The sequence below is a fragment of the Crinia signifera genome, chromosome 1 (assembly GCF_055691185.1).
Source record: "Crinia signifera chromosome 1, ASM5569118v1, whole genome shotgun sequence".
Classification (NCBI taxonomy): domain Eukaryota; kingdom Metazoa; phylum Chordata; class Amphibia; order Anura; family Myobatrachidae; genus Crinia; species Crinia signifera.
In genome coordinates, this window is record NC_139217.1 from 57041375 (window position 1) to 57066916 (window position 25542).

The 25542-nt window shown below is 44.3% G+C and overlaps 1 protein-coding gene across 1 annotated transcript in view; it reads right to left on the reverse strand.

Moving 5' to 3' along the window:
- Nucleotides 1–25542, reverse strand: part of STK32B (serine/threonine kinase 32B) — a 209339-nt gene that overhangs the window by 98004 nt on the left and 85793 nt on the right. Inside the window, exon 5 of the mRNA XM_083155858.1 lies at nt 9862–9899. Within this exon, the coding sequence (XP_083011984.1) occupies nt 9862–9899 (38 nt within the window). The remainder of the gene's footprint in view (nt 1–9861; nt 9900–25542) is intronic.

Here is a 25542-nt window from a genome sequence, read left to right on the forward strand (position 1 = left end):
TCTGAATTACAGATTCCATGAATGTGCAGCCAGACACGATAAAGCTTTGACACAATGGATAGCGGAGGACTGAAAAAATAATTTGCTTATTATTAAGCTCATGAACAGAGTGCGGGGTGAGACCAGTGCTTCTGAGATTCCATTACTGAAGCTCCCATTCTGTTTGTAGTCATAGGAGAAATGATAGACAGAATCTGATTGGTTGATCTGGGCATTTCAAACATAACCAGTGGTCATATGGCTCTTAGTGCTTCCTCTGTGGTTGTGAAATATTTGCCAGGTGTATTGTTTTCAAGTGAACTTCCTGGAGTATGGATCGAGAATGCAGAGGCTTAAGGTTTTTTTCCATATGTTTAGTTATGAATTTCCAGAAATAACCTGAGGAACATCTATTTCTCATTTAGAGGCCACAGCATCATAAGCAACTGGTAATAGGGTGCTATATATATATATATATATATATATATATTTAAGTTTAAAGGGGCCAGAGGAACAAAGGAGTATCAGGTTTGATCATTGGTGGCAGCATGGACAGGACAAAGTGTCATGTTTGATACATAAACAATTCCCCATGAGCTAAAGAAAACCTGGTGGCTAAATCCTGAAACAATAGGCCAGGCCTCGACCAAAAATGTTCCGTATTGCTTATATCCCTTTCACCCTCCATCGTAAAAATCCTCAGTTTAACAATTATGGTTGAAAATGAGGATTTGCCAAAAATGGAGCACGCCTAGTGATTTTGTGTCTACTGCCTAGTTTCCTATTGATGGCAAGCCACGCTAAATAAGTATCTGCCAATCAGACATCAGCAAGTACCGGTGAAGGGAGATTAGAGCGTGAGACATGTAAAAGGGCAGTAGGGGCGTAAGAGGCAAGCACATGTTCCTCGAGGGATTAGTGTGTAGGGAATTCAGGACCATGAAACCAATCCAGTAAATATCTCATGAACACTGAGTGGGTAAAGGCCATTATGTGAGGGACGCCAAGGCCTTTCTCAAGTTTAATTTACAGTATAGGAATTATTTTTAACCCTATGACACACTAGCGATGGTTATTAGGATGGAACCAATGCAACAAAGAATCGCTAGGTGCGGATATTAGTGCCTCTCCAGAGCTCAGGGCTGATGCTAAGAAACACTGATGGGAAGTGGTGGATATTTGTTCTTTGTTTTCTTCCCTATGAAACACAAGGTAGCTGTATCTCTATAACCTGCTATGGATTTGGTATAAAATCCCGACGGTCAAAATCCCGAATGGGTCAAAATCCCGACATGGACAAAATCCCGACATGGACAAAATCCCGACAGGGTCAAAATCCCGACATATAGAATGTACAGGTGAAACAGTCTACAGACCTTTCGGTCGACAGGTGCGAAGTCGACATGTGTTTTTTCACTGTTTTTTGACCCGAATGTCGACACAGTCGACATGGACACAGTTGCAAGTGAACCGCAGCCCCTCGCATCGCTCGCAATGCTTCGGGCACGGTGCCTCGCTGCGCTCGGTACACTATTTTATTCTCCCACCACGCCATAGTGGATGGTAGGGCATGAAATACCGCCTGTCGGCACATGTCAGTTCAAAAAACAGTGAAAAAAACCATGTCGACCTCGCACCTGTCGACCGAAAGTCATGTAGACTGTTTCACTTGTACATTCTATATGTCGGGATTTTGACCCTGTCGGGATTTTAAATGTAGGGATTTTGACCCTGTTGGGATTTTAAATGTCGGGATTTTGTCCATGTCGGGATTTTGTCCTTGTCGGTATTTTGACCCATTCGGGATTTTGACCCTGTCGGGATTTTGACTGCATCCCCCTGCTATAACAAGTCCTCATTTATCACTGTTTTTTTTTTTGGTGACAATTTTAACCTACAACATGTATAAAAACAGACAAATTGTTTTCTTTAAACAGAATGGGGCTGATGATTTAGCATAAAAAAAAATTGGCAAAATAACTATTTTGCTAATCATATGGTACTGTACCCTTAAAAAAAATATTACTCACCTATACCAAGTGTACATCACTCCTTGGTGGGTGCCTTAGAGAGGGGACCCCTTTATTGGGTGGGGTTCCCACTCCCCCATAGACCCTGGCCATAGCTGACTAATGGGGGGGTAATACTGCAGCCACAGGCACCACTATTGTGCTCTTTGTCTGTGGCATTATCTTACTGACTGGTGGCGCCCAGTGCAGGTTTTAAAAATATGGGTAACTCCAATACAAATTATTCCTGTATTTTTGGAACCAGCACCGACTCAAATAGCGTAGGGCTGGTTATGCTTAGGAGGGGGATCTTCACCCATTTTTTTTTAAATGCTAACTCCTTGTTATACTTTTACACACAGAAGCAAAGTAATGATCTCACTGAAAGCTGCGAGGCAGGAGGAGGTACTGTAAGAGTAACAATCAGTGGCGTAACTATAGCACCGCAGCCCCCGCCACCGCGGGGATGGGGGGGGGGGGGGGGGCGCTGTGCATATGGGGGCTGCGGTGCTATTGTTACACCTCCCCCCAATCCCCCGCAGGCTTACCTATTTCGCTGGTCCCGGCGGCTCCATTCTTCTGCTGAGGACCACCACAAAATGGCCGCCCCCATATAGCACAAAGTTCTCTGAAACTGTCTGCTGTATGGGGGCGGCCATTTTGTGATGGTCCTCAGCAGAAGAACGGAGCCGCCGGGACCAGTGCGAAAGGTAAGGCTGCGGGGGATTGGGGGGGTTTGAATGGGCGGCGGGGGGGCGCCCAAAACGTAGCTACGCGGCTGGTAACAGTATTCCATTTATCAAAAAGTAATTTTCCCTGGACACTGTTATGCATCCTTGCCATCCAGGAGAAGGTACTGTAAGAGTTACATTTATTTAAAAGTCAAGTGAGGGAAGGGCTGGGTAGTGGGTAAGGGGACATGAGGAGGCTGTAGCTGTGCCTAGGGTGCTGAGAATCCTTGCAGTGACCTTGTGTGTACAACCGCCTGTACTCATGTCTCACAATAGTGTTAAGACGCCGCTTGATAGTGTAAAAATGACATTAACCTATTTAATGAAGTGTTTTACACCAGAAAGAATATTGCATTGGCAATATCCAGAAAGGGGGATAGAGGGCGTTACTCCTGGAATACAAAAAAAAAAAAAGAGAAATAAAAATCTAAAGCAATAACAAGTTTTATAAATATAGTATACTGTATAGTATAAATAAACTTTTATTATAGATATAAAACATAAATGAAGTTATATGGAGCTTCTCTATAGGTACTTTATATATTGGAGGCATTAAAGTTAACCTTTTGCAAGTTTTGGACTAGATAATAAGGATGAGCCTACACTGCTTATGTATATGCTAGAATAAAGGTTACGGTAAAATACCAAAATAGACACATTAGTGCTCACATAAAGGGAACAGCTAGCTCTAGGTAGGATCCTCTATTTACTTATTATTTAAAAACATTCACATTTTAGCTGCACATTAATTCCTTTTGCAGACATTAATTTGTCTTTGGTCTAACCTATGGAGGTCATTCTGATTGACCCGCAAAGCCGCACAAACACCTGCCCCCCCCCCCTCGCACGACCATTCCCCCGCACACATGCAAATGGATGTTTAGTATAAACATCCAATCGCAGCCTTGCATGCAGGGGAGGGGGGGGAGGGGGGAAATCGATCGATGGTCACCGACCATCGAATGATTTCTGTGGCGCTCTCAGACCTAAGACACCTCTCTGGTGTCTTAGATCTGTGGCGCCCCAGTACGGGAAGAGGGCGGGCAGCTGACGTCTGCTGACATCAGCTGCCCGCTCCCCCCCGCACTCACGTCACGCCCGCATTAGCATGGGACCACTCAGCGTTTTCATGGGGACTGCACATGAAACGCTGGGCATTACCATGGGTGCTACCCCTCTTCCGCCGCCCCACATAAAAATGTATGCTCAGTTGCTAATCATCGCTCCCCTGTGTGAACCTGCTGGGGAGCGTATGAACCGGAATTAGGGCCTATATTTGTGTATGTACTTCGATGACTCCCTTTAAGCCTATTGAATTTACATTTGCTGGCATTCAGACTGATGCTGACATTGATGAGACCGGTGATGCCAGAATTATGACTGCTGGTATCCCGAAAGTAGGTATACGGGTTAGCGTTAATTTGAGGGGGGGGTGGGGGGATTGCACATGGTGGCGGAGAATTAAGTTTAGGCACAAGGGGAGGATTTAGCTTCAGGCTGCAGGGGGGGGGGGTTAGGGTTAGGCTGTGGGCGAGAGGTGAAAGGGTGTACTATATCTCTCTCCAATTTATCTCTTGAAACTGTGATATATATTCCCCGACATCAATCTGTTGCCAATGTTGTGGTGCCGATAGCTTTATGCATGCTGCTTTGCGGGGATTCAGTATTAAATCCCGGCAGTCGGGATCCCGGCATTCAAAATGCCGACGCCGGAATCCCGACCGTCGAAATCCAGACAAGGGGGGGACGTGGATCGCCCCCCCCCCCCCCCCCCCCCTGCGGGCTCGCTGCGCTCATCACGCAGCGGTCCCGGTGCCTCGCTACGCTCGGCACACTAATTTATTCTCCCTCCAGGGGTGTCGTGGACACCCACGGAGGGAGAAAGTGTCGGGATTTCGGCGGTCGGGATTTCGGCGGTCGGGATTTCGGCGGTCGGGATTCCGGCGTCGGGATTTTGAACGCCGGGATCCTGACCGCCGGGATTTACACTGCATCCTCTTTGCGGAACTGTGCTAGGGTCAATGTGTTTATTCCATGAGACAGCACAACCTGTAGATCGGAAATCTGGTGCGCTTTATTGATTGGTAAGATTGATGATATTCACAGTAACATGTAAACTAATCCTCAAATAGTTGTTTAGTAACCTGGTTGCGTAATCTGGATTTTATCATCAATTTCACAGAAGTTACAGTAATTAAGTTTAGAATTGATTCAACTTCACTGATTGATAGACTTTAATAGTAGTTGGGAAAATCAAAGGCCGCTCATAAATATTCCCAAAACCCAAATAGAAGTATTGAGACACTTAAGACAAGGCCATACTGTAGATATGCTCTGATTCCAACCAGTTCTACCCACAAGGTCCTCTATGTCTGCCACTTCTAGCACACAATTACATTTAGGAGGTTATTCGTGATTGCACGGTTACACCGATGTTTTACTACTGCACATGTGCATTTCGAGCGGGCACGGCGAACTGCTAGTTTGCCGTCTTATTCGCACCCACCAGTGTGGGCAGGGGGCATGGGGTGGCGGCGACGGGACGTACCCATGGGAATGCCCAGCGTTTCATGGGTGTTCCCATGGAAATTAGGCAGTGACGTGGCTGCTGGTGGTGGGCAGCTGACATGGTGGTGGTGGGCAGCTGACATTACCGGATGCCAGCTGCCCAACATGTTCCCGTACAGTGAACATGCAAAAGTAAGGCACCTCAGTGACCATCAAATGATTTGGCTCCCGCACCCAAGGCTACAAATGGATGTTTATGCAAAACATCCATTCACAGCCGTGCTGGGAACACAGCGAGAAAGGGGAGGGGGGCGGACGGCTGGACGCAAAATTTGCAGCGCTGCCTGTAAACCAGAATAACCTCCATAGTTCTACTCAGGAACTACGGTGGAACTAAGTGTGGTCCTAGTTAAGTATTCACTGTGTTTTTCTCCTTGGGACTGTCAGTCTGAACTGCCATAGCAGAGGGCGCTTCCAAGGGGAAGCCCCTCCCCTAATATCACAGCAGACCTATACATTTTCTAGGGGCTGCAGCCTATCCGATACATGCAAATTTGAACACCCACTGCATCCAGGTTAAAGCCCTCATTTTAATAGGGACGTTTATCTCTAGTAGCTAATAACCAGTGTCAGATAACCTCAATCTATTTGGTCCTTTTTATTAAATATAAATAAATATACCGTTATATTGAATTGTTGGTAACCTACCTAATAAATCAGTGACTGCCTGTTCACCATGGGTCCTGTCCCATTATATTTATTCTGAAGCAGCTAGTGAAGTTTATTTCTGGATGGGAAGCGATACAGTGATCGTGATAGAGAGTAACCTTGAGAAATTCTTCCAGTCACATCCCATTGGAGTTGTTTTCTGGTGACTGAACATATACTTCAAATAAATGTCAAAGTAAGGCAGACAGACTTTGCTCACACACATGTATAATGAATGAGGTTATGCCGCTCTCCTCTACTGTGCCTGGCTTGTGCCCCATTTGCCATTGTGACTTCACATTGGCTCATCTGCATACCTCCTCAAAGTTCCAGACTAATGCTACATTCTCAAAGTTAAAGAATGCAAAGAACGCAGGATCTATGCCTACCCTGACAGAAATCCCATGTGAATAGAGAAATATGGCACATTTATTTGTGGAAGGTACAGTATCCAGTGTCGGACATAAAGAAACACAAGGAGATTGCAGCAGTAGAATGTAACTTTATAAACCTGAAGTCTGTAAAGTTTTCTGTCCTTTTTCATTTGAAGCACAAAGCAACGAGATCTCATTCCCAGATTGTGCTTTTGACGCATTTCGCAAGGAAAAGGCTTATCTTGCAAATAAGCTTTACCCCATGTAATCTGTAAGTGCAAGAGACGTTCTAGATATTGTCATTGAGAGCTCGGAGAGATACTGTATCAGAAACGATTGCTTTTTCTCTAACCTGCGGGGAATAATATTGACTGTAGCTTAATTTCATTATTTGGTCATTTTCAGAATTGATGTGGGGGCCGGAAATAATTCTAAGGAAATTCTGCTGCCTAAATTTTTGTCTAATCCAGAAAAAACAATGGGTTCATTTACTTTAAAAGGTCAGGAAAAGGTTAAACATGTAATACATAAATACACAACCATAATTGAACCAGTACTGCACTTTCTAAGCTCACAATCTCCCACTTCTTGGTAAGGCTCCTGTCTCTTCCTCCTGGCAGCTGCTCTCTGGTCCAGCGCGATGTTTGATGCTCAGATCCACACATAACAGTAAATGTGGTAGAAGAAGCTGGTACACTGGGCATGTGCAGCAGCTCTGCTCTGTCCCTTACACTGCATACTGTGGTGGCAGCTCTATTAATCATATCATATACCAGCTATTGTTGTTAAAATGAAAGGCACTTGCTAAGGGGAGGGGGGTTTCCGGGCAACCATAAACCCCCCCCTGCGTTAACATGTTCTCCATCAGCTTTCCAGATTTACAGCACAGAAGAAGCAATCTACCGTTCCTTATTGCCCACTTAAAAGCTCAAAATATTCTAAAAGATTACAATTATTTTGGCTAGCGAGGGCCATATTTAGGGACTTTCATAGTTTTTGTATATTCTTTATCAGAAATGACTTCCCCTAATCCATAACTGAGATCTATGCATACGTCTTTTTTGCACTATATATTTATTGATTATAAAACAAACATAGAACAGACATGAGACAGAAGTCCAGCATCAGCAAAGTGCTATCGTGAATGAGAACAGGTGGTCAGGTACAAAAGTCAATAGAGTAGATCATAGCTAAGTGCCCATTGTGGACTTATACAAGAAACATTAATGATGGACAAAGAGAGAACAAGACAAAGGTGAAGGAGTCTGCTTTAGGTTTATATTAACCACATCACATGGGTGGATTCATCTACAGGAATAATGGAACTAATATAACTTAATTATGTTTCATATACATATGTGAGGGAAATCACACCAGTATACTGACCTCAAAATCCCAATGGTCAGAATCTCAATGGATCATGTTTTTTAACCTACAACTATTTGTACACCTAACCCACCCCTACCGCAGCCTAACCTTAACCTCTCAAAGCCTAATTCTTAACATCCCATCCCACAGGCGAAACCTTAACCTAACCTCCCCCCACTACTGCAGCCTAGTCCTCCCTGTAGTGCTTAACCCTAACCCTAAGGCAAGTACTTACCTTCCCCCTCTACCACAGCCTAACCCTCCCTGTAGTGCTTAACCCTAACCCTAAGGCAAGTACTTACCTTCCCCCTCTACCACAGCCTAACCCTCCCTGTAGTGCTTAACCCTAACCCTAAGGTCAGTACTTACCTCCCCCGTCTACCGCAGCCTAACCCTCCCTGTAGTGCTTAACCCTAACCTTAAGGCCAGTACTTATATTTCCCCTCTACCCCAGCCTAACCTTCCCTGTAGTGCTTAACCCTAACCCTAAGGCCAGTACTTACCTTCCCCCTCTACCACAGCCTAACCCTCCCTGTAGTGCTTAACTCTAACCCTAAGACCAGTACCTACCTCCCCCCTCTACCACAGCCTAACCCTCCCTGTAGTGCTTAACCCTAACCCTAAGGCCAGTACTTACCTTCCCCCTCTACAACAGCCTAACCCTCCCTGTAGTGCTTAACCTTAACTCTAAGGCCAGTACCTACCTCCCCCCTCTACCATAGCCTAAACCTCCCTGTAGTGCTTAACCCTAACCTTAAGGCCATTACTTATCTTTCCCTTCTACCACAGCCTAACCCTCCCTGTAGTGCTTAACCCTAACCCTAAGGCCAGTACTTACCTTCCCCCTCTACCACAGCCTAACCCTCCCTGTAGTGCTTAACCCTACCTCTAAGGCCAGTACTTACCTTCCCCCTCTACCACAGCCTAACCCTCCCTGTAGTGCTTAACCTTACCTCTAAGGCCAGTACTTACTTTAGGATTTGTCAGGTGTCTGAACATTGGTATACCGCTAGCAGCCTGTTCAGTTGTCTCAATGTCATATCTCTGCTATATTTCAGAATGAATGATATTTCTGCCAGGGGTGTCATTGGTTTGAATAAGTATGCACGTTACTTCAGCTCAGCCTATTGAGGGTATTCATTCTACGACGATATTTCCCAACAGGGGAAATATCGGCACTCCCATATTCAATGTTAATTACAGCATTGAGGGGTGTCATATCCGACTTTTATTAAAGTCCGATCTGATTTGTCAGAAATGGGCGCGCATTGACAAATTCACTGACGGTTTCCAACAATCCACGTCCGTTTCCGACAATTTACAGACTTTCCGACACTCGACAGTCAAAACATTGAATTCCAACTGTTGAGTTAGTGTCGAATCAAAAACAATGAAAACCACCCGTGATTCAAACTGTCGGGACGTTCCGACAGTTGGAATCCAGGATTGAATTCCCCCTATAGCGCTTAGACTTGCCTAGGCTGCATGGTATACAAAATAATGTTTTATTTAAAAAAAACTATTTGGGAATTATATTTCCATATGGAAATTTTTCCAACAAATTTTTTATTCAAAAAGCATTTTTTCACATTATGCACCAATTAATAATATTCTGTCTTGTGTTCTTAAATACAGTAATTGTGTCCCATAAGCTTTTTTTATATGGAATGCACTTTTTTGTTGACAGTGATTCAGTTTTATTTAGCAAGAATCTAAAGATTGGCAGGATTTGGTATTGAACGGTGTATGTGAGATTTTGGTCAGACTAGGTGGTTTAGTTTTGACTATGTGGCCTGAAATTGACTTTATGGGCAAGGCCAATACCAATCGTGTGTAAAGGTGGCCATACATCTACAGATCGATTGTCAGATTGGGATGGTTGGAACAAAAACCTGGTAATGGATGAGTGACAGTTTTTGGCAGTTTTTCAGCATTTCAAAGCAAATGGTCAACTGTCATTTACTCTCATCCATTACCAGGTTTTTGTTCCAACCAGCCCAATCTGACAATCGATCTGTAGATGTATGGCCAGCTTAAGGGTATTGCAGAAGATGCTAATGCCAAACAGTTGGGGAACCAATTATTTAAAAACAAGATGATGAATACAGAGCAGTCCACAGATAACAAATCATATACAAGTTATATACAAATCATATACAAATCTGATAACATGTATCTACTCACCATGCTCATCCAGCAAGATATTATCTGGTTTAATATCCCTGTAAGAAATAAATAGCAATGTTTTTTGTTTAATATCACTGTATGACACTAGAGTAATATGCATTCATAATTCTGTACAGACATGTAATGTATAAGACTCGCATTAACATTACCTCACTTGCAGTTACAGCTATGTAGGTGTCTCCTATGATTTGAAAGGAGAGCTAGCATACTCCCAATGGGGAGTTGTGATGACTTGCCCTAACCCACCCCCATCAATATAAGGGCCAGATGTATAAAGCTTCAAAAATGATAAAGTGGAGAGTGATAAACAACCAGCCAATCAGCTACTACCTGTCATTTTTCAAACCCAGCCTGTAGCATGACAGGTAGGAGCTGATTGGCTGGCTGTTTATCACTCTCCATTTTATCACTTTGTGAAGTTTGATAGTCATCTGGCCCTAAGTGAGAACAGATTCAAGGGGGTAAATTTACTAAGATGGGAGTTCTATTACGATGGGATGTTACCCATAGCAACCAATTAGATTCTACTTATTTATTTAGCACCTTCTAGAAGATAATTGATAGAATCTGATTGGTTGCTATGGGCAACATCCCAACTTCAATGGAACTCCCACCTTAGTAAGTTTACCTCAAGATGTCCCCTGAGACTGACCATACACCTAAAGCTTTATTGTCCAATCTTTTTGATCGCAATGAAAATGTGGTAATGTATGGGTGCAGATAGAGTAAGCCTTATTGCTATGACAACCCTTAGTTTTTCTAGTGCTTTCTCTCTCTCAGTCAATCAGAGGCCGGCCTATCTTTTGAATGTTCAAATTCTGCTGCTGCTGTCCGCAGTGTCCGCTCACTCAGCGCTTCCTGGACACTGGGGAATGCCCGCTACACCCACAGCCCCAGGTGCTTCATGCTGCCCAGACCCCACGCTGCCCAGGTACTTTTTATTCATGCAGACTGCCACCCCGCCGCTGCATCCACAGCCCACGGGCATTTTGTGCTGCTTGTCCCCTTCACATAGGTGTGTGCCAGTGGTGCTTTAGCGCTAGCGCACACCCACAGATCAGACCAACACATTGTGGGTGCTATAAAGCTGATGGGTCCGATCTGACAGATTGAAACTGTAGCAGGTTCAATCTGTAGTAGGGTCCGACCCGATGCGTATGGAACCACGCATCGGGCCGGATGTGATGTCAAACACATTCGATTTAGGCGATTTCTCAGCCCGATCCGTCGGAACCGGGCAAAATCAGCCCAAATTGGATAAGTGTATGGGCGCCTTTACAATGAGTTTCCTATCTCTCCTATAACCATTCTCTATATTCCTACTGTAATCTCCGAAAACCGTGAAAGAGAAAAGTGCTCTGACATTTTCGACATTCTATTTCAGGTGATGGGAAAACTTAAACCGTCTGCAGGGGTAATACAGAAATTTCCGGCTTACTGTGCTTATTTTTTTTTCTAGAATCATTTACAAATAGTCACCTTCATATTTCTGTTTTACCTACCGCCATGTAACACTGCCCCACACCAGAAATTCCTGAATGCATGATTAATATTTTGACCAACTTCCCACAGCAAATAATTCTGGTTACGCGTTAGGTTATTACTGCAAATAGGGATTTCCATTCTTCCTGACAACTATATACTCCTGTACATTTAGTTGCATGAAACAAATGGTTTGGAGTGTGTGTTAATTAATAATAATGAAACAAATGGTTTGGAGTGTGTGTTAATTAATAATAATGAATATATTTAATATCCTTACAGAAACCGATGAAACCTAGTTAAAATTACCAGACTGGAGCTAAGAAAGGAACCATATTGTGTCTGTTTGACGTTAATGTCAGTTAACGTGTAAATGAATATGTTGTTAATAATATGCATTAATATGCATGGGGAGCGTAATCCTTTATTTCTACAGTCAGAAAATAGTGGTGTTTAATACATCTCGATTCTTTAACAATGGAATATTTTTGCGAGCGCACGCGACTGACGTGGGAGTATAGTTTTGTCAAGCTGAGAGTCTATGTAAAGCAATTACATAAATTATCACAGTCTCTCGGGGCTGGAATAACCCCAGCGGTGCATTCAAAGCAGCACGCAACATGTTTGCCAGACGAATGCAAAAACATTACACGATGTGAAACACAGATTGCACTCATTTATAATACGGAACATTGAAATAGGTCACCGAGCCAGTTTACTGCTTTATGAGAATGTGGATGTAATGCCAGTAGTTTACTGCTAATTTCACATTTCCAGAATTCTGTCCATATGCATATAAAATGTGCATAATATGTAATAAAGAATCCCAGCGACACATATCACTGGCAGTCTTAGGTGTTAGGTTATATGGTCAATAGGGAACAGGAATGACAAAATCCGTGCTCTGTAGAACAGCAGTTGAACTGAAATTCCATTTGATTTTTGAAAAACCTTGTCCTTGGTGTGGGGACATTTCCCAGAACCCACCTGTGATTCTCTACAGCCTCTACAATACAGTATTTATGATTGATATTTGTGAGTAGACACACGGATTAACACACACCCCCTGATATGTTTTTTTCAATGAATAAATTATTAACAATTAGAGCCTCAGTTGGTAGTGCCGCCATCGGTGGTCTCGCGGAATAGTGCAAGGGTTGGGGACATCTGCTGGCTGAGGCTGACATTTCTGCCTCCAGGAGGGGCATCGTTGGGGTGAAGCAAGTCTACTTAGCCTTTTGGCTAAGATCAAGTGTAGTATCTGTTCTTATCAGTTGGTCTGGACTGGGAAAGACTGGACACATGCACATGCTGGGGTTCACCAATTTTCCTCAGTTATGATGCAGAGAAAGGTTCAGTTGAGTACCTCACCTTGCCGGGATTTCACGCCGACCCATTAGTATGGGGGGGGGGGGGGGAGAGAAACATCGGTCTGAGTAGTTGGGGCTCTTGTTCGGGGGTCTATAGCATCTGAGGGAGAGTCACTCGAAAAGCCGGGTCTAGTATATAATCCCAGGAAGCTGCTGGGGCCACATAGATTGCTCTCTGTACCGGGGGAGTGAATGACCCTGGAAGGAGAGACAGCAAAAAGCCAAGGCTAGAACTCAAACCCTGATAGGCGAGAAACATCGGGACTGAGTAGGTGTTTTCTTCTCCATCAGTTGGTCTATTTGGCCTCTGCAGCGGAGATTCGTCGAAAAGCCCGGTGAGTATCCATTCCCATGCCGGGTGCTGGAAAGGGTCTTCTGGTGGAGCAGAGAAACACTTGGTCAGACGCTGACTGGCCGGCTGCTTAGAGTCCGAGGTGTAGCGTGGGAAACTTGGGGGTGCCTTAACATTCACTGATGTCCCCACCAGCACGTTTTTAGCACTAGAACTGCACACTTCCCTTTAAGGTAGCATTGCACATCCTTACCCTGGGCCTTTTAGCTGGGGTAGGACAATTTTTTACACCCCCACTCTTCACCCCTCTCACGTTTGTCACTTTTTCACATTTTTCGTTAGTTTGGTCACGTTTTTTGGGCTGTACGACCCTTATGGGCTACCCACTCCCCACACACCAAAGCTTTCTCCATCAGGGGAAAGCTGCGGTCCCCGAAGGTGACCCTGAGCAGCAAGAAAGCCTACCGAGGGTCTCTCCAAGCTTCGGCAAGGAGGAAACACCCGCCCTAACACCGGTGCTGGAACTGCAAAGATCCCAACCAATAAGTATGCGGGGGTGCTAGCAGGCAGCCAGGGAGGTTAGGTTTAGGCACTAATGGGGGGACTTTGGGTTAAGTTGCTGGGAGGGGAAGGTTAGAGTTAGGTTAGTTAGTTAGTTCGTTCATTCCAGCCTTGAAGAGAGATTTATTTATTTATTAACAGTTTCTTATATAGCGCATACAAATTCCACAGCGCTTTACAGAGCATAGTTATGAGCAAACACATTACAAATTACATTACAAGACAGTTTAGGACAAGTACATGGTTAATACAGATAGTTGCATCAGGGGACAGGACACTGAAGCAATTATCAGGGTGGCAGTGGTTTATATATTCTAAGAAAGGCACATAAGGAGAGAGGGCCCTGCCCGTGAGAGCTTACATTCTAAAGGGGAGGGTTAGACAGACAGGGGTAACACAGAAGGGGGAGAGGTAAGCATAAACAGGTTAGGATGAGAGATGGTCAGGTTTTATGCAGGAGGGTGGGAAGAGGTCAGTTTAGTGTTTGATATTTTAAGTCTAAAAAAGCGCTGGGTCATCCAAGAGTAGACAGCAGAGAGACAGTTGGAGATATGAGTTAGGATGGAAGGAGAGCAATCAGGAAACGAGGGGTAGATTTTAGTATTATCAGCATAGTGGAAGTCGAATGAACAAATAAGTTCACCCAGGGAGGACATGTAGAGATAAAGAAGAGGGCCAAGAATAAAATAATCAGAGACACCTACTCTCAATGGAACAGCAAGAGAGGTAAAGTCATTAGAGGTATAGCTGGGCATTTTCAAAACGAGATAATGTGGAGTAGATGCCCATAGCAACCATAGATTGTTTTAAAGTAAAATACAATTACAAGCATATTCTCTATTTTAGCTCTTTCCATTGCGAGAAAAATCTGCCCCTAAACATTTGCATTTTATTGTAGCTTACCAATACTACATGTGACATATTGAGTGGCGTTCCTTAAGTTATGTCCTAGTGCTTGCATTTCTACTAATTATGTCTAGTAGGATATTTCAAGATTATGTTTTCCATTCATTTGTGGTGGTTCTAAATAGCTCATTAAATTGTAAATGTCAGAAGCCACAATTCACCGGTTGTCGCTGTTCTAGTTACAATAGTGGAGATGTTTTATTATATTACACATATAAATGATTATCTCCCTGATTTATCACCTTCTATTAAATAAACACTTTCTAAAGCAGGGGTTGCCAAAATGGTCTTCGTGATCTACCAACGGTCCACGTTTTCCAGGTTACCTAGCTGGTGCACAGCTGTAGTCATTACTAACTGTCACATTTTAAAACCTGCTGCATTCATTCCTACTATAGATCCACAGGTTGCCTGATATACATGCACCGTTGGTAGATCTGGAGGACAGGTTTGGCCACCCCTGTTCTAAAGCATTCAGTGACTTTAAGCAAAAAGAGGCATAATGTATTCATGCAGCTGAGTCAGGAATAAATTGCAATATTTTATATTTTATGATCTGATATCTACAGGTACAGATCTTATTCTCCATGGAACCAGAGACTTTCATTGTGCATACCATAATAATAATAAAAAAAAAGTATTTGCATGCAATGAAGTTTTAGGGGGTTATTCAATCCCGGGTCACAATTGTCGATTTGTCCCAACAGCCGTGACCCTGGCCTATTTCCGTTTTGCTTGACAGCATATCGTCAGGCGGGATTCAATGTCCCACCTGCCGATCAGCAAAAAGGGGGCGTGTCTGCGTAAACGACAGCGGATTGTCGAGATTCGGCCGTGTTCGCAACAATTCACGTCCGTTATTGGCAAAAATGGGCCCGACAGCTTTTAAAGCCAGGCCCGTTCTGTCGATCTGCCTCTTCAATGCTCCCGCCCCTATTTCCCCCATCGGAAATAGCGGCGGGGATTGACTACCCACCTATCTCTTTAGAAATGAAGAAATAGCTACATATTTTAATACAATAGTAATAATAAAAATAAATATAAAATTGTTATAATTTAATACAATATTTAAATATTAATACAAATTGGATGTTGCATTGTTAGTCTACGTAAAATAATGCATTATTCCTTTTCAATTACCTTTCCTTCTATCGACAGTGTCAGACTGGGGTCTGAAGGGTCCACCAGGGAATACGGTGGTGGAGACACAAGATTAACCCCTTCACGACATTTGACGTATATATACGTCATGGTCGGGAAGTACTTCCTGACACATGACGTATATATACGTCATGACTTCAAACTGTCACTGCGTCTAGAGACGCAGTGACAGAGGGACGATGTCTGCTGTCCCCGACAGCAGACATCCCCCCTCGCCGCCCGGGGGGGGCAGGGATGCCTCCCCCGGTCGGCGATCGCTGTGATTGGCTGTTCAAATCTGAAAAATTTTGAGCCAGAACTGCATTTTTCTGTAAAAAATTAAATTTTTTACAGAAAAATGCAGTTCTGGCTCAAAATTTTTCATTTTCACAAGGAATGAAGGAGACAAAGCACCCCAAAATCTGTGCCCCAATTTCTCCCGAGTACGGCAATGCCTCACATGTGACCAAAAAATACCAGTTGGGTGCATGGCAGGACTCAGAAGGGAAGGAGTGATATTTGGATTTTGCAGCACAGATTCTGGTTGAATGACCCCCGAAGCACCCATACAGTGGAACCCCCCCACAAGTGACCCCATTTTGCAAACTACACCCTTCAGGGAATTCATCAAGGGGTATAGTGTACATTTCAAACCCCCAGGGGTTTCACCAATTTTGATACAACTGAGCTGTGAAAATGAAAAATTAATTTTTTTCATTTTCACTGCCCAGTTGTACCACAATTGGTGAAACCCCTGGGGGTTTGAAATGTACACTATACCCCTAGATGAATTCCCTGAAGGGTGTAGTTTGCAAAATGGGGTCACTTGTGGGGGGGTTCCTAACTTTTAGCATCTTATGGTGCCTAGAAACCTACATGGTGCCTAAAAAATAATCTCATAAAAAGGAGGCTCCAAAATCAAGTAGGTGCTCCTTCTATTATGAAGCCGGTGGTTTGGTCACCGTGCACACTAGGGCCACATATAGGATATTTATGAAAACCAAAGAATTGGGGGAATCAATTTTTAGTCACATTTCTCTAGTAAAATCTACTGTGTTCCTTAGAAAAATGTATTAAAATTGCAAATCTGCAAAAAAAATGAAATTTTGAAATTTCACCTACACTTTGTTTTAATTCCTGTGAAACACCTAAAGGGTTAACAAACTTCCAAAATGCTGTTTTGAATACTGTGAGGGGTGCAGTTTTTGAAATGGCATCATTTATGGGGGTGTCTCACATACAAGTCACTCAAAGTCACATCATAACTGACCTGGTCCCTAAAAAAATCAGTGTTTGAATTTTTCTTGAAAATTTGAGAATTTGCTATTCATATTTGAAGCCTCCTAGTGTCCAAAAAAATGAAAAGGAGGTTGAAATAATGATTGCAACATAAAGTAGACATATGGTCTTTGTTAGTTATTAACTATTTTGAGTGGTATGTTTATTTGTCTCACAAGCAGAAAATGTGACATTTTGCAAATTGCTAAATTTTCCATTTTTTCACGACATTTTGGTATTTTTCACAAAAAAACACAGACTGTATCGACCAAAATTTACCACTAACTTGAAGTACAATGTGTCACGAGAAAACAATCTCAAAATCACTGGGATAAGTAAAAGCAAAAAAAAGTTATCCCCACTTAAGTGAGACATGTCAGATTTGAAAAAAAGGGCTCTGTCATGAAGGCACAAACTGGCTCTGTCATGAAGGGGTTAAGGGGTGTGGCCAGCCACCCAAAAAGAGGTCAGGACCATCACCTTTGATTGGTAGGAGGGATAATATTTGGTGTTTTCCATGAAAACAAACCAAGAACCTAAGTTCGCCCAGGCATTGGACCCCATCTGGAATTTCACCTGTGAACCAGTCCAACTCTACCAACAGGAGAGTACCACGGTACATGGGTCGAACAATGTATTGTCATGCATCATACTAATATATGGTTACATGTTACATCAGTGATATTCTAGCCTGCTTTCATCCTTGCACCAAAAACAAGTATGTAGCCTTAATTCTGTTTTTAGAACTATGTACAAACCAATATGTCTGAATGGGTTATTAGACCTACAATGTTGCTCTCAATATGCTGAGGCTGTTTGTATGAAGTTGGGTGTTATAATCCAGCTGTTGCGCATAGAGCTAAGGTTACACATTAGGCATTGCTCTCTAGGATATGTAAATGATGTTGGTGACCTATCCATAGATTGCCTGAATGTGTGATCAGAACTGGAGTGACTCTATTGTACTGGAAACAGGAGCCGGGGAGAAACCGGAACCAGGAAACAAACAGTACCAGACTGGAACCAAGTGGTGATCGAATTAAACCCGTTTATAACTGGAGCCGTATTAAATCCGGAATGTAACTATAACTGGGCTGGATCTGAAATGCAACTAAAGTTGGACTGGAACCGGTAGGTGACTGGACTGGAACCGGAATGTGAGAAATAGAGAAGGTTACTTCCCTTTGTCTTCCTCTCCTGTGTGGCTATTTTCTCCTGTAAATATTCGTAGGTTGGGATGTTCTTGATTCCAAATGTGTCTCGGTGATCATAGGAAAAGGGTGAAATAAAACATTGGAGAAATCCACAATGAGAAGTATCCCTGAGGTATAGAATATGTTAATAGAATGTCACTTTGATCTATGGTGGCGTACCGAACTCACTTGTGACAACAAGGATACAAGTGCATCAAGGTATCTTTGAGTTGATAAAGGGGGTGGCGTACCCGTACTCACGTGGTGGGACGTAAATCGAAGCGCATCAAGGTTTCTTTAAATATCCATTTTTTATTGGACAAGGTTAAAACATCAGGGAAATAAAATGGGAAAGAGGGTATAAAGTGGAAGGTGAGGTGCCTTACCAAGTGATGGTTGGGTGAAGTCAAACCGGATAACATACACCCAAGTTCTCACAGGTTAGCTAGACTCACCTTCACAGCTTTTCTGCCTCCTGGGGGTACACTACCCTATCACTTTCGAGATAACACTATGTGGATCCTGAAGAAGAGATAGTGTTATCTCAAAACATGTCGGCCCAGATCTAGTGTACCCCCAGGAGGCAGAAAAGCTGTGAAGGTGAGTCTAGCTAACCTGTGAGAACTTGGGTGTATGTTATCCGGTTTGACTTCACCCAACCATCACTTGGTAAGGCACCTCACCTTCCACTTTATACCCTCTTTCCCATTTTATTTCCCTGATGTTTTAACCTTGTCCAATAAAAAATGGATATTTAAAGAAACCTTGATGCGCTTCGATTTACGTCCCACCACGTGAGTACGGGTACGCCACCCCCTTTATCAACTCAAAGATACCTTGATGCACTTGTATCCTTGTTGTCACAAGTGAGTTCGGTACGCCACCGTAGCTCAAAGTGACATTCTATTAACATATTCTATACCTCAGGGATACTTCTCATTGTGGATTTCTCCAATGTTTTATTTCACCCTTTTCCTATGATCACCGAGACACACTTGGAATCAAGAACATCCCAACCTACGAATATTTACAGGAAAAAATAGCCACACAGGAGAGGAAGACAAAGGAAGTAACCTTCTCTATTTCTCCCCTCTTTTCACTTCCCGAACCACAGGGAGCGCCCACGAGTGGATCTCCACACCCCCTCTATTATTGTCTTTATCCTGAGGTGAAATTGGGACACACCTCGAGAGATCCATCAGGCAGATCCCTCCAGATAGCGCCACGTTACCCTGCTCACTCCCTTCATTACTCATGGAACCGGAATGTAGCTGAAGCCAGACCAGAACTGGCGGAACAACCAGACTGGATCCAGGCTAGGGTTACCAACTCATCCGGGACACATATTAATTACACAGGGTCTGTGGCTGATTAAAACCAGGTAAAATGGAGTCTTGAAGTCAGCCAGCCACAGAACCTGTGTAATTAATATGTGTCCTGAATTAAAGGGATGAGTTGGTCACCCTAATCCAGGCAGGAGTGAGGGCCAGATGCACAAATCTTCAAAAAGTGATCAACTGGAGAGTGATAAACAACCAACCAATCAGCCCCTGAATGACATTTTTCAAATCCAGCCTGTAACATGACCGTTATTGATTGGTTGGTTGTTTATCACTCTCCATTTTATCACTTTTTGAAGCTTAGTGCATATGTCCCTAAGTTTGATAAAAGACTGGATCTGCAAGATAGTGCATGCTGGGACTTGTGTACCAGACTGAGGGGCCCATTTATCAATTATTGCATTTACAATCCGATTTGGCCGGATGTATCATCCCCTTGCTTGCAGGAACAGGGCTCCGAAAGCAGCCCGTCCCTGCGATGCGCTCAGCTGGAAGCTGGAGGGTCTTCGCATGCGCGGTTAGGGCTGAGTCCCTGCTGACTGCACTGCCCCGGCAGCAGTGCATTCCGATAGCCATAGGCTATGATGGGCTGTCGCCATCTCAGAATGGCGGTAGCCCAGGGATGCGAAACTTGGCTGCCCGTTGTTGATACATCAGGCGGGATTGCAGCAGGGATCGGAGATTCCTACTGCAGTCCCCCTTTGGTACATTTCAGGGATACTTAATATTTGCGGCAAATATAGTTTGATAAATGCGGCCTTGAAACTGGTAGCTGTAATTGCACAGAATAGAAACGACTGGTGCCATGAAGATATTAAGTATCTAGGAGCACAGAGACAGTACTAATTACCAAGACCCCACCTGATAGAGGGGCCAGGGGGGATGTTCTGGGTCCGCCAATACCCACCTGACATCTGTGTCCTGGCTGGGCTGTGGTGGTGCAGCCTCTTCTGCCTTTGCGGAAGAGGAGGGTGGGAGGGCAGGTGGTGAGCGATCACACTGATTGTGCCCCCAAATCCTTGCAACATATACATTTTCAGTAAATTCAACTTGACTACCAGTTTCACATATGTTATAGACATTCCGATGAATAGTTAATGATGTAAACGGGGACAGGTAGTCTACAGGGATGTACAGCTACAGGATTTCCTTATTGGATGTTTAGATTTAGTGATGGAAAGTAGAAACATGACAATAGCTCGTATGTGAGACAGATACAGCAAAAGATGATATGCCATGTCTAGGTTGACAGCAGTGGTGGGCATCCTACGCCCCTACCACCCCTCAGATGCTGTGTGAGCTATTAAGCAAGCAAGTAGCTCCCCCTGGCATGTATTCCTCCATGGCAATAAGCAAGAAACTCCCCCTGGGCAACAAGCATGTATTCCCCCATAGCAATGAGCATGTAATTCCCCCTGGCAACAAGCATTTCATTTTCACCCCTGTGGCAAAGAGCATGAAACCACTAGCAACCAGCATGACAAGGAGCATGTATCCCTCGTGGCAACTTGCATTTAACCCCCACCCATGGCAATGAGCATGAAACCCCTGGCAAGGAGTATGTAACCAGGCAACGAGACGTTACCCCTGGCAATGAGCATGTAACCCCTTGCATCGAGCAAGAAACCCATGGCAACATGCATGCAAATCCTGGCATCGAACATTTTAATAAGCGGCAGTTATGTGGCATAATGTGTAATAGGAATTACGGTGTGTGGCACAATGCGTAAAAGGCATTATGGAGTGTGTTATAATGTGTAATAGGCATTACAGTGTGTTGTATAAATGTAATAGGTATTACGATGTGTGAAATAATATGTAATGGGCATTATGGTGTGCAGCATAATATGTAATTGGCATTACGGTGTGTGGCGTAATATGTAATGGGCATTGCCATTTGTGACAATGGTCCTTATTTAGATCTGATCGCAGTACAAATTTGTTCCCAAAATGAGCAAAACCATGTGCACTGCAAGTGGGGATGTTGTAACATGTGCAGAGAGAGTTAGATTTGGGGGAGTTATTTTGTTTCTGTGCAGGGTAAATACTGGCTGCATTATTTTTACACTGCAATTTAGAATTCAGTTTGAACACACACCACCCAAATGTAAATCTCTGCACATGTTACATCTGCCCAGGGCTTAAAGTGGTCCTGGAGAGGTGGTGGAACTCCGCTCCCCTAACACCGCCCCCTACCCCCATTAGGCAGAGCCGAGAACAGTGCTAGGGAATTGTGCCTTACCACCCATAAAGGGATAATGGTCCCACCATACATGGTAGCACAATCGTATACACATTACACCGCATGTAGTGCCCTTGATTCATATTAAGTCACACAGTAATTCCCCTTATACACATAATGCCCACAGTTGTTCATCTTAACTTTACATTATGGACGCCGTGACAGAAGAAGAAGCCGATGGGACAGGTTTTTCTGTTGGAATCACTGTTCAGGGCTATGGTGGAGGTGGAACTCAGTTCCCCCAACCATTAGAGGTGGTGGAACTCAGTTCCACCCAATTCCCCCTCACTTTAACCCCTGCATCTGCCCCACCTGCAGTGCACATGGTTTTGCCCATTTTGAGAACAAATTTGTACTAGCAACAATATTCATCAGGGAGCTAAACTCTATTGATAGAATAAGTGAATAATTTCAGTGTATTAGCAGTATTTTTTCAGATATAGTATAACAGCTAATCAGCAGGGAATTATTGATATAAATATATAACCCCAAAACCTATAATAACAATTAGCGAACAAGTTATTGACGGGCCAATAAAGTGAAACATTAAATTCCAACTGGAGATAATGTAGAAGATTTATTGCAGAGAATTAACAACATTGTGTACGTCTTTCACACTATTAAGTTGTGAAAGATGTGAATCACACTCGTGGAGCAAGTGAAGTGTTAAATACAGTAGTGAAGAGCAGATACTGCATGTGTTTAGAGTGTTATAGAGGTGAAAGACAATTGTGTGAAAAATGTAACACATTGTATATAAAAACAAAGGGGTGCTACACAGTGCTAAAATAAGTGCTATATTGTGTTGCTCCAAAGCAGCCCAGCTGCAGCTATCCATGGAGCCCCACACCCAGGGCCGGATTATAATGGAGGCGCAAGGGGTCAGTGCCCCTGGGCCCCCCTCTAGCTAGGGGCCCCCTGTGGTTCGCATGCATTTTTTTTTTTACCTAAAGGTTTTATGCATGGGAGTGGGGTAGTGCTGCAGCTTCAGCTATCTGCCAATGTGACAATGATTAATGGTGCTGAGCACTGGGAGCCAAGGCACACTGACTGCACAAGTGTGCAGTGCATTACTGGGAGTTGACTAAGTCCCACGACACTTTGCACCAGAGGGCAGAGGCTGAAACGTTTGTGCTGAGCTCTGAATGGTGGAGCTCATTACATGCTTCTCAGGCCCATGGAGAACAGCAGCAGCAGCCTAGTCATGGGAGGGTTTTTAATCAGAGGCAGTACTGGGACTGTGAGGTCTCCTACAGAGTAAGGTGCAGAGGGACAAACACAGGCTTTTCATGTATGTATGTATGTATGTATGTGTGTATGTGTGTATGTATGTGTGTATGTGTGTATGTGTGTATGTGTGTGTGTGTGTGTGTGTGTGTGTGTGTGTGTGTATATATATATATATATATATATATATATATATATACCCTGAAGTTACCCATTGACCAAGTTTATACTGCCTTTACTCTGTGTTTTGACAGTGTAATATTCCCCCATGCAGTTTGTGGCCAGTAATGACAAGTGCAAGGGGGCCCCCCTGTCTAAAGTGCCCCGGGCCCCCAGAAGGCTTAATCTGGCACTGGAGCGTGCATATGCCCTTAGGGGTGATTTTTTTAAATATTGTTGTAATTATGTCATATTGCAATATGAGGTACAATATAAATTGATGATGCAATGTAAGGGTGAGTATAAGGTAAGTATATCTTGTCGTTGCCTCTCATTAGTAGCCCATCTGTGTGTCAATATGCGCTCTTGATAGTTCGTTAGTGATTTTTGTTACGCAGGTTTACTGCTTGTACATTGGATTGTGGGTAAGTGTTAGGGTCGCCGGGTGTCCTCGCCACCCCTGACTCCGTTGTCACCGACTGAAATTGGCGGAGGCGTGCTTAGCTAGGCTTCACCTTTAATAGCCGCGTTCGGCAGAGCCCGTTAGTCAGGCTCCGCCCCCGATGCCACCAGGTCTTATGGATGACAACGCCGCCGCCAAGGTCAAGGATTAACAAGGGGCAAACCTAGCTAAAACCCGGAGGCGAGGACTGACCAGCTCCCGAAGGGGTGATGTAAGGATACCACTACTATAGGGAAATAACAGGAAGCCTGGACAAAAGTATACCAAGGAAAGGATACCCAGGAATTACTAGGGGTCTGAACCCAGGCAGGGTGCAGTCCCAAACACACCAGTGGAACAATACACAGTGCAGCTGATATAATAATGACAGATGACCAGAACCCTAAACAGGGAGCTGCCTATGCATACAGGTGTAACAATACACAAAGCTGACACAATAATAATAAATGACTCTGACTCCCGAACTGGGAAGTGCCAAGGCACACAGGTGTAACAATACACAAAGCTGACACAATACCGACAATAACAACCCAGCACAAAGTAAGAGAATTCCCACTTATCTGAGAGGATGGAATACTGCAGATAATGGGATGATCCACTCGGCTGGAGCTGCACGGGGAGGTAAGGACCAAGACTGGACGAAGAGCTGACAAGGCAGGATAATCACAGCAGGACCTGGAACCAGGAACACTCTGAGAAGCAAGAGCTATAACCGGCGCCAAACAGTCCCATCCCTGCGTTTAAATAGGGACTGGGACAAATGGCTGCCGGAGCTCAGAAATGTCTCCTATTGGCAGCGTGTGAACCCTCCTCCTCCGTACGGCTGCCTGGCGTCCCCCCGTCGCCTAGGCAACCGTTGAAGCCGAGGAGGAGGAGGCGGTGCCTGGATTCCGGCCGCCGAGTGAGCGCCCGGGGAGTGATGCGGGCTAGTGACGCGGCGGCATCTCCTGGTGACGCCGCGGCGCACCAACATGACGCGGCCGCGTCCATGTTGCTTAGCAACATGTACGTCGCGCCGTACAGAGGCCGCCGGAGCAGCGCTAGCGCTGCCCGGCCGGTCTCTGACAGTACCCCCCCCTTGAGGAGGGGTCACCGAACCCTTACAGCCAGGCTTAGAAGGAAATCTTTTAAAGAATTCAGACTTTAATCTGGGAGCATGAAGCAAACTATCGGGCACCCAAGATCTCTCTTCGGCCCCGAAACCTTGCCAGTGAACCAGGAATTTTAATTGGCCCCGAGAAACTTTGGAATCCAAGACCCGTTCGACCAGAAACTCTTCATGGCCCTGAACCATAACTGGCTTACAAGTCTGCCTAAAGTGAGACGATGGCGAGACGGGTTTGAGCAGAGAACAGTGAAAGACATTATTGATTCTTAAGGACCTGGGTAACTGTAGCCTGAAGGCTACTGGATTGATTTGTTTGATAATGTGGAATGGACCAATGAATTTAGGTCCTAGTTTAGGACATTTCTGGCGAATTTTAATATGACGAGTCGACAACCAGACCCTTTGGCCCACCTTAAAACGACATGGTCTCTTGTGTCTATCAAAAAAGACTTTAGACCGTGCTGAGGACTGTCTAAGAGCGAGGTGGACTTTCTTCCAAGCCTTTTTTAAAGCAGACACCACAGCGGAGGGAGAACGAAATTTCTCCCCAGGAATATCGAATGAATTACATTTGGGATGAAAGCCAAAATTGCATAAAAAAGGCGAGCTCTTAGACGCCACATGGTAGGCGTTATTATAGGAAAATTCGGCCAATGGTACCAGATCTGCCCAATTGGTCTGACATTTAGACACAAAGCAACGTAAATATTGCTCTAGAGCTTGGTTGACTCTTTCCGTCTGTCCATTGGACTGTGGATGATATCCGGAAGAGAGACTGACCTGTATCCCTAGACTAGAGCAAAAACATCTCCAAAACCGGGCCACAAACTGGGAACCTCTGTCCGACACTATGTCCACAGGGAGACCGTGAAGCCTGAAGATGTGAATAATGAATAACTGGGCTAACTCCCTGGCAG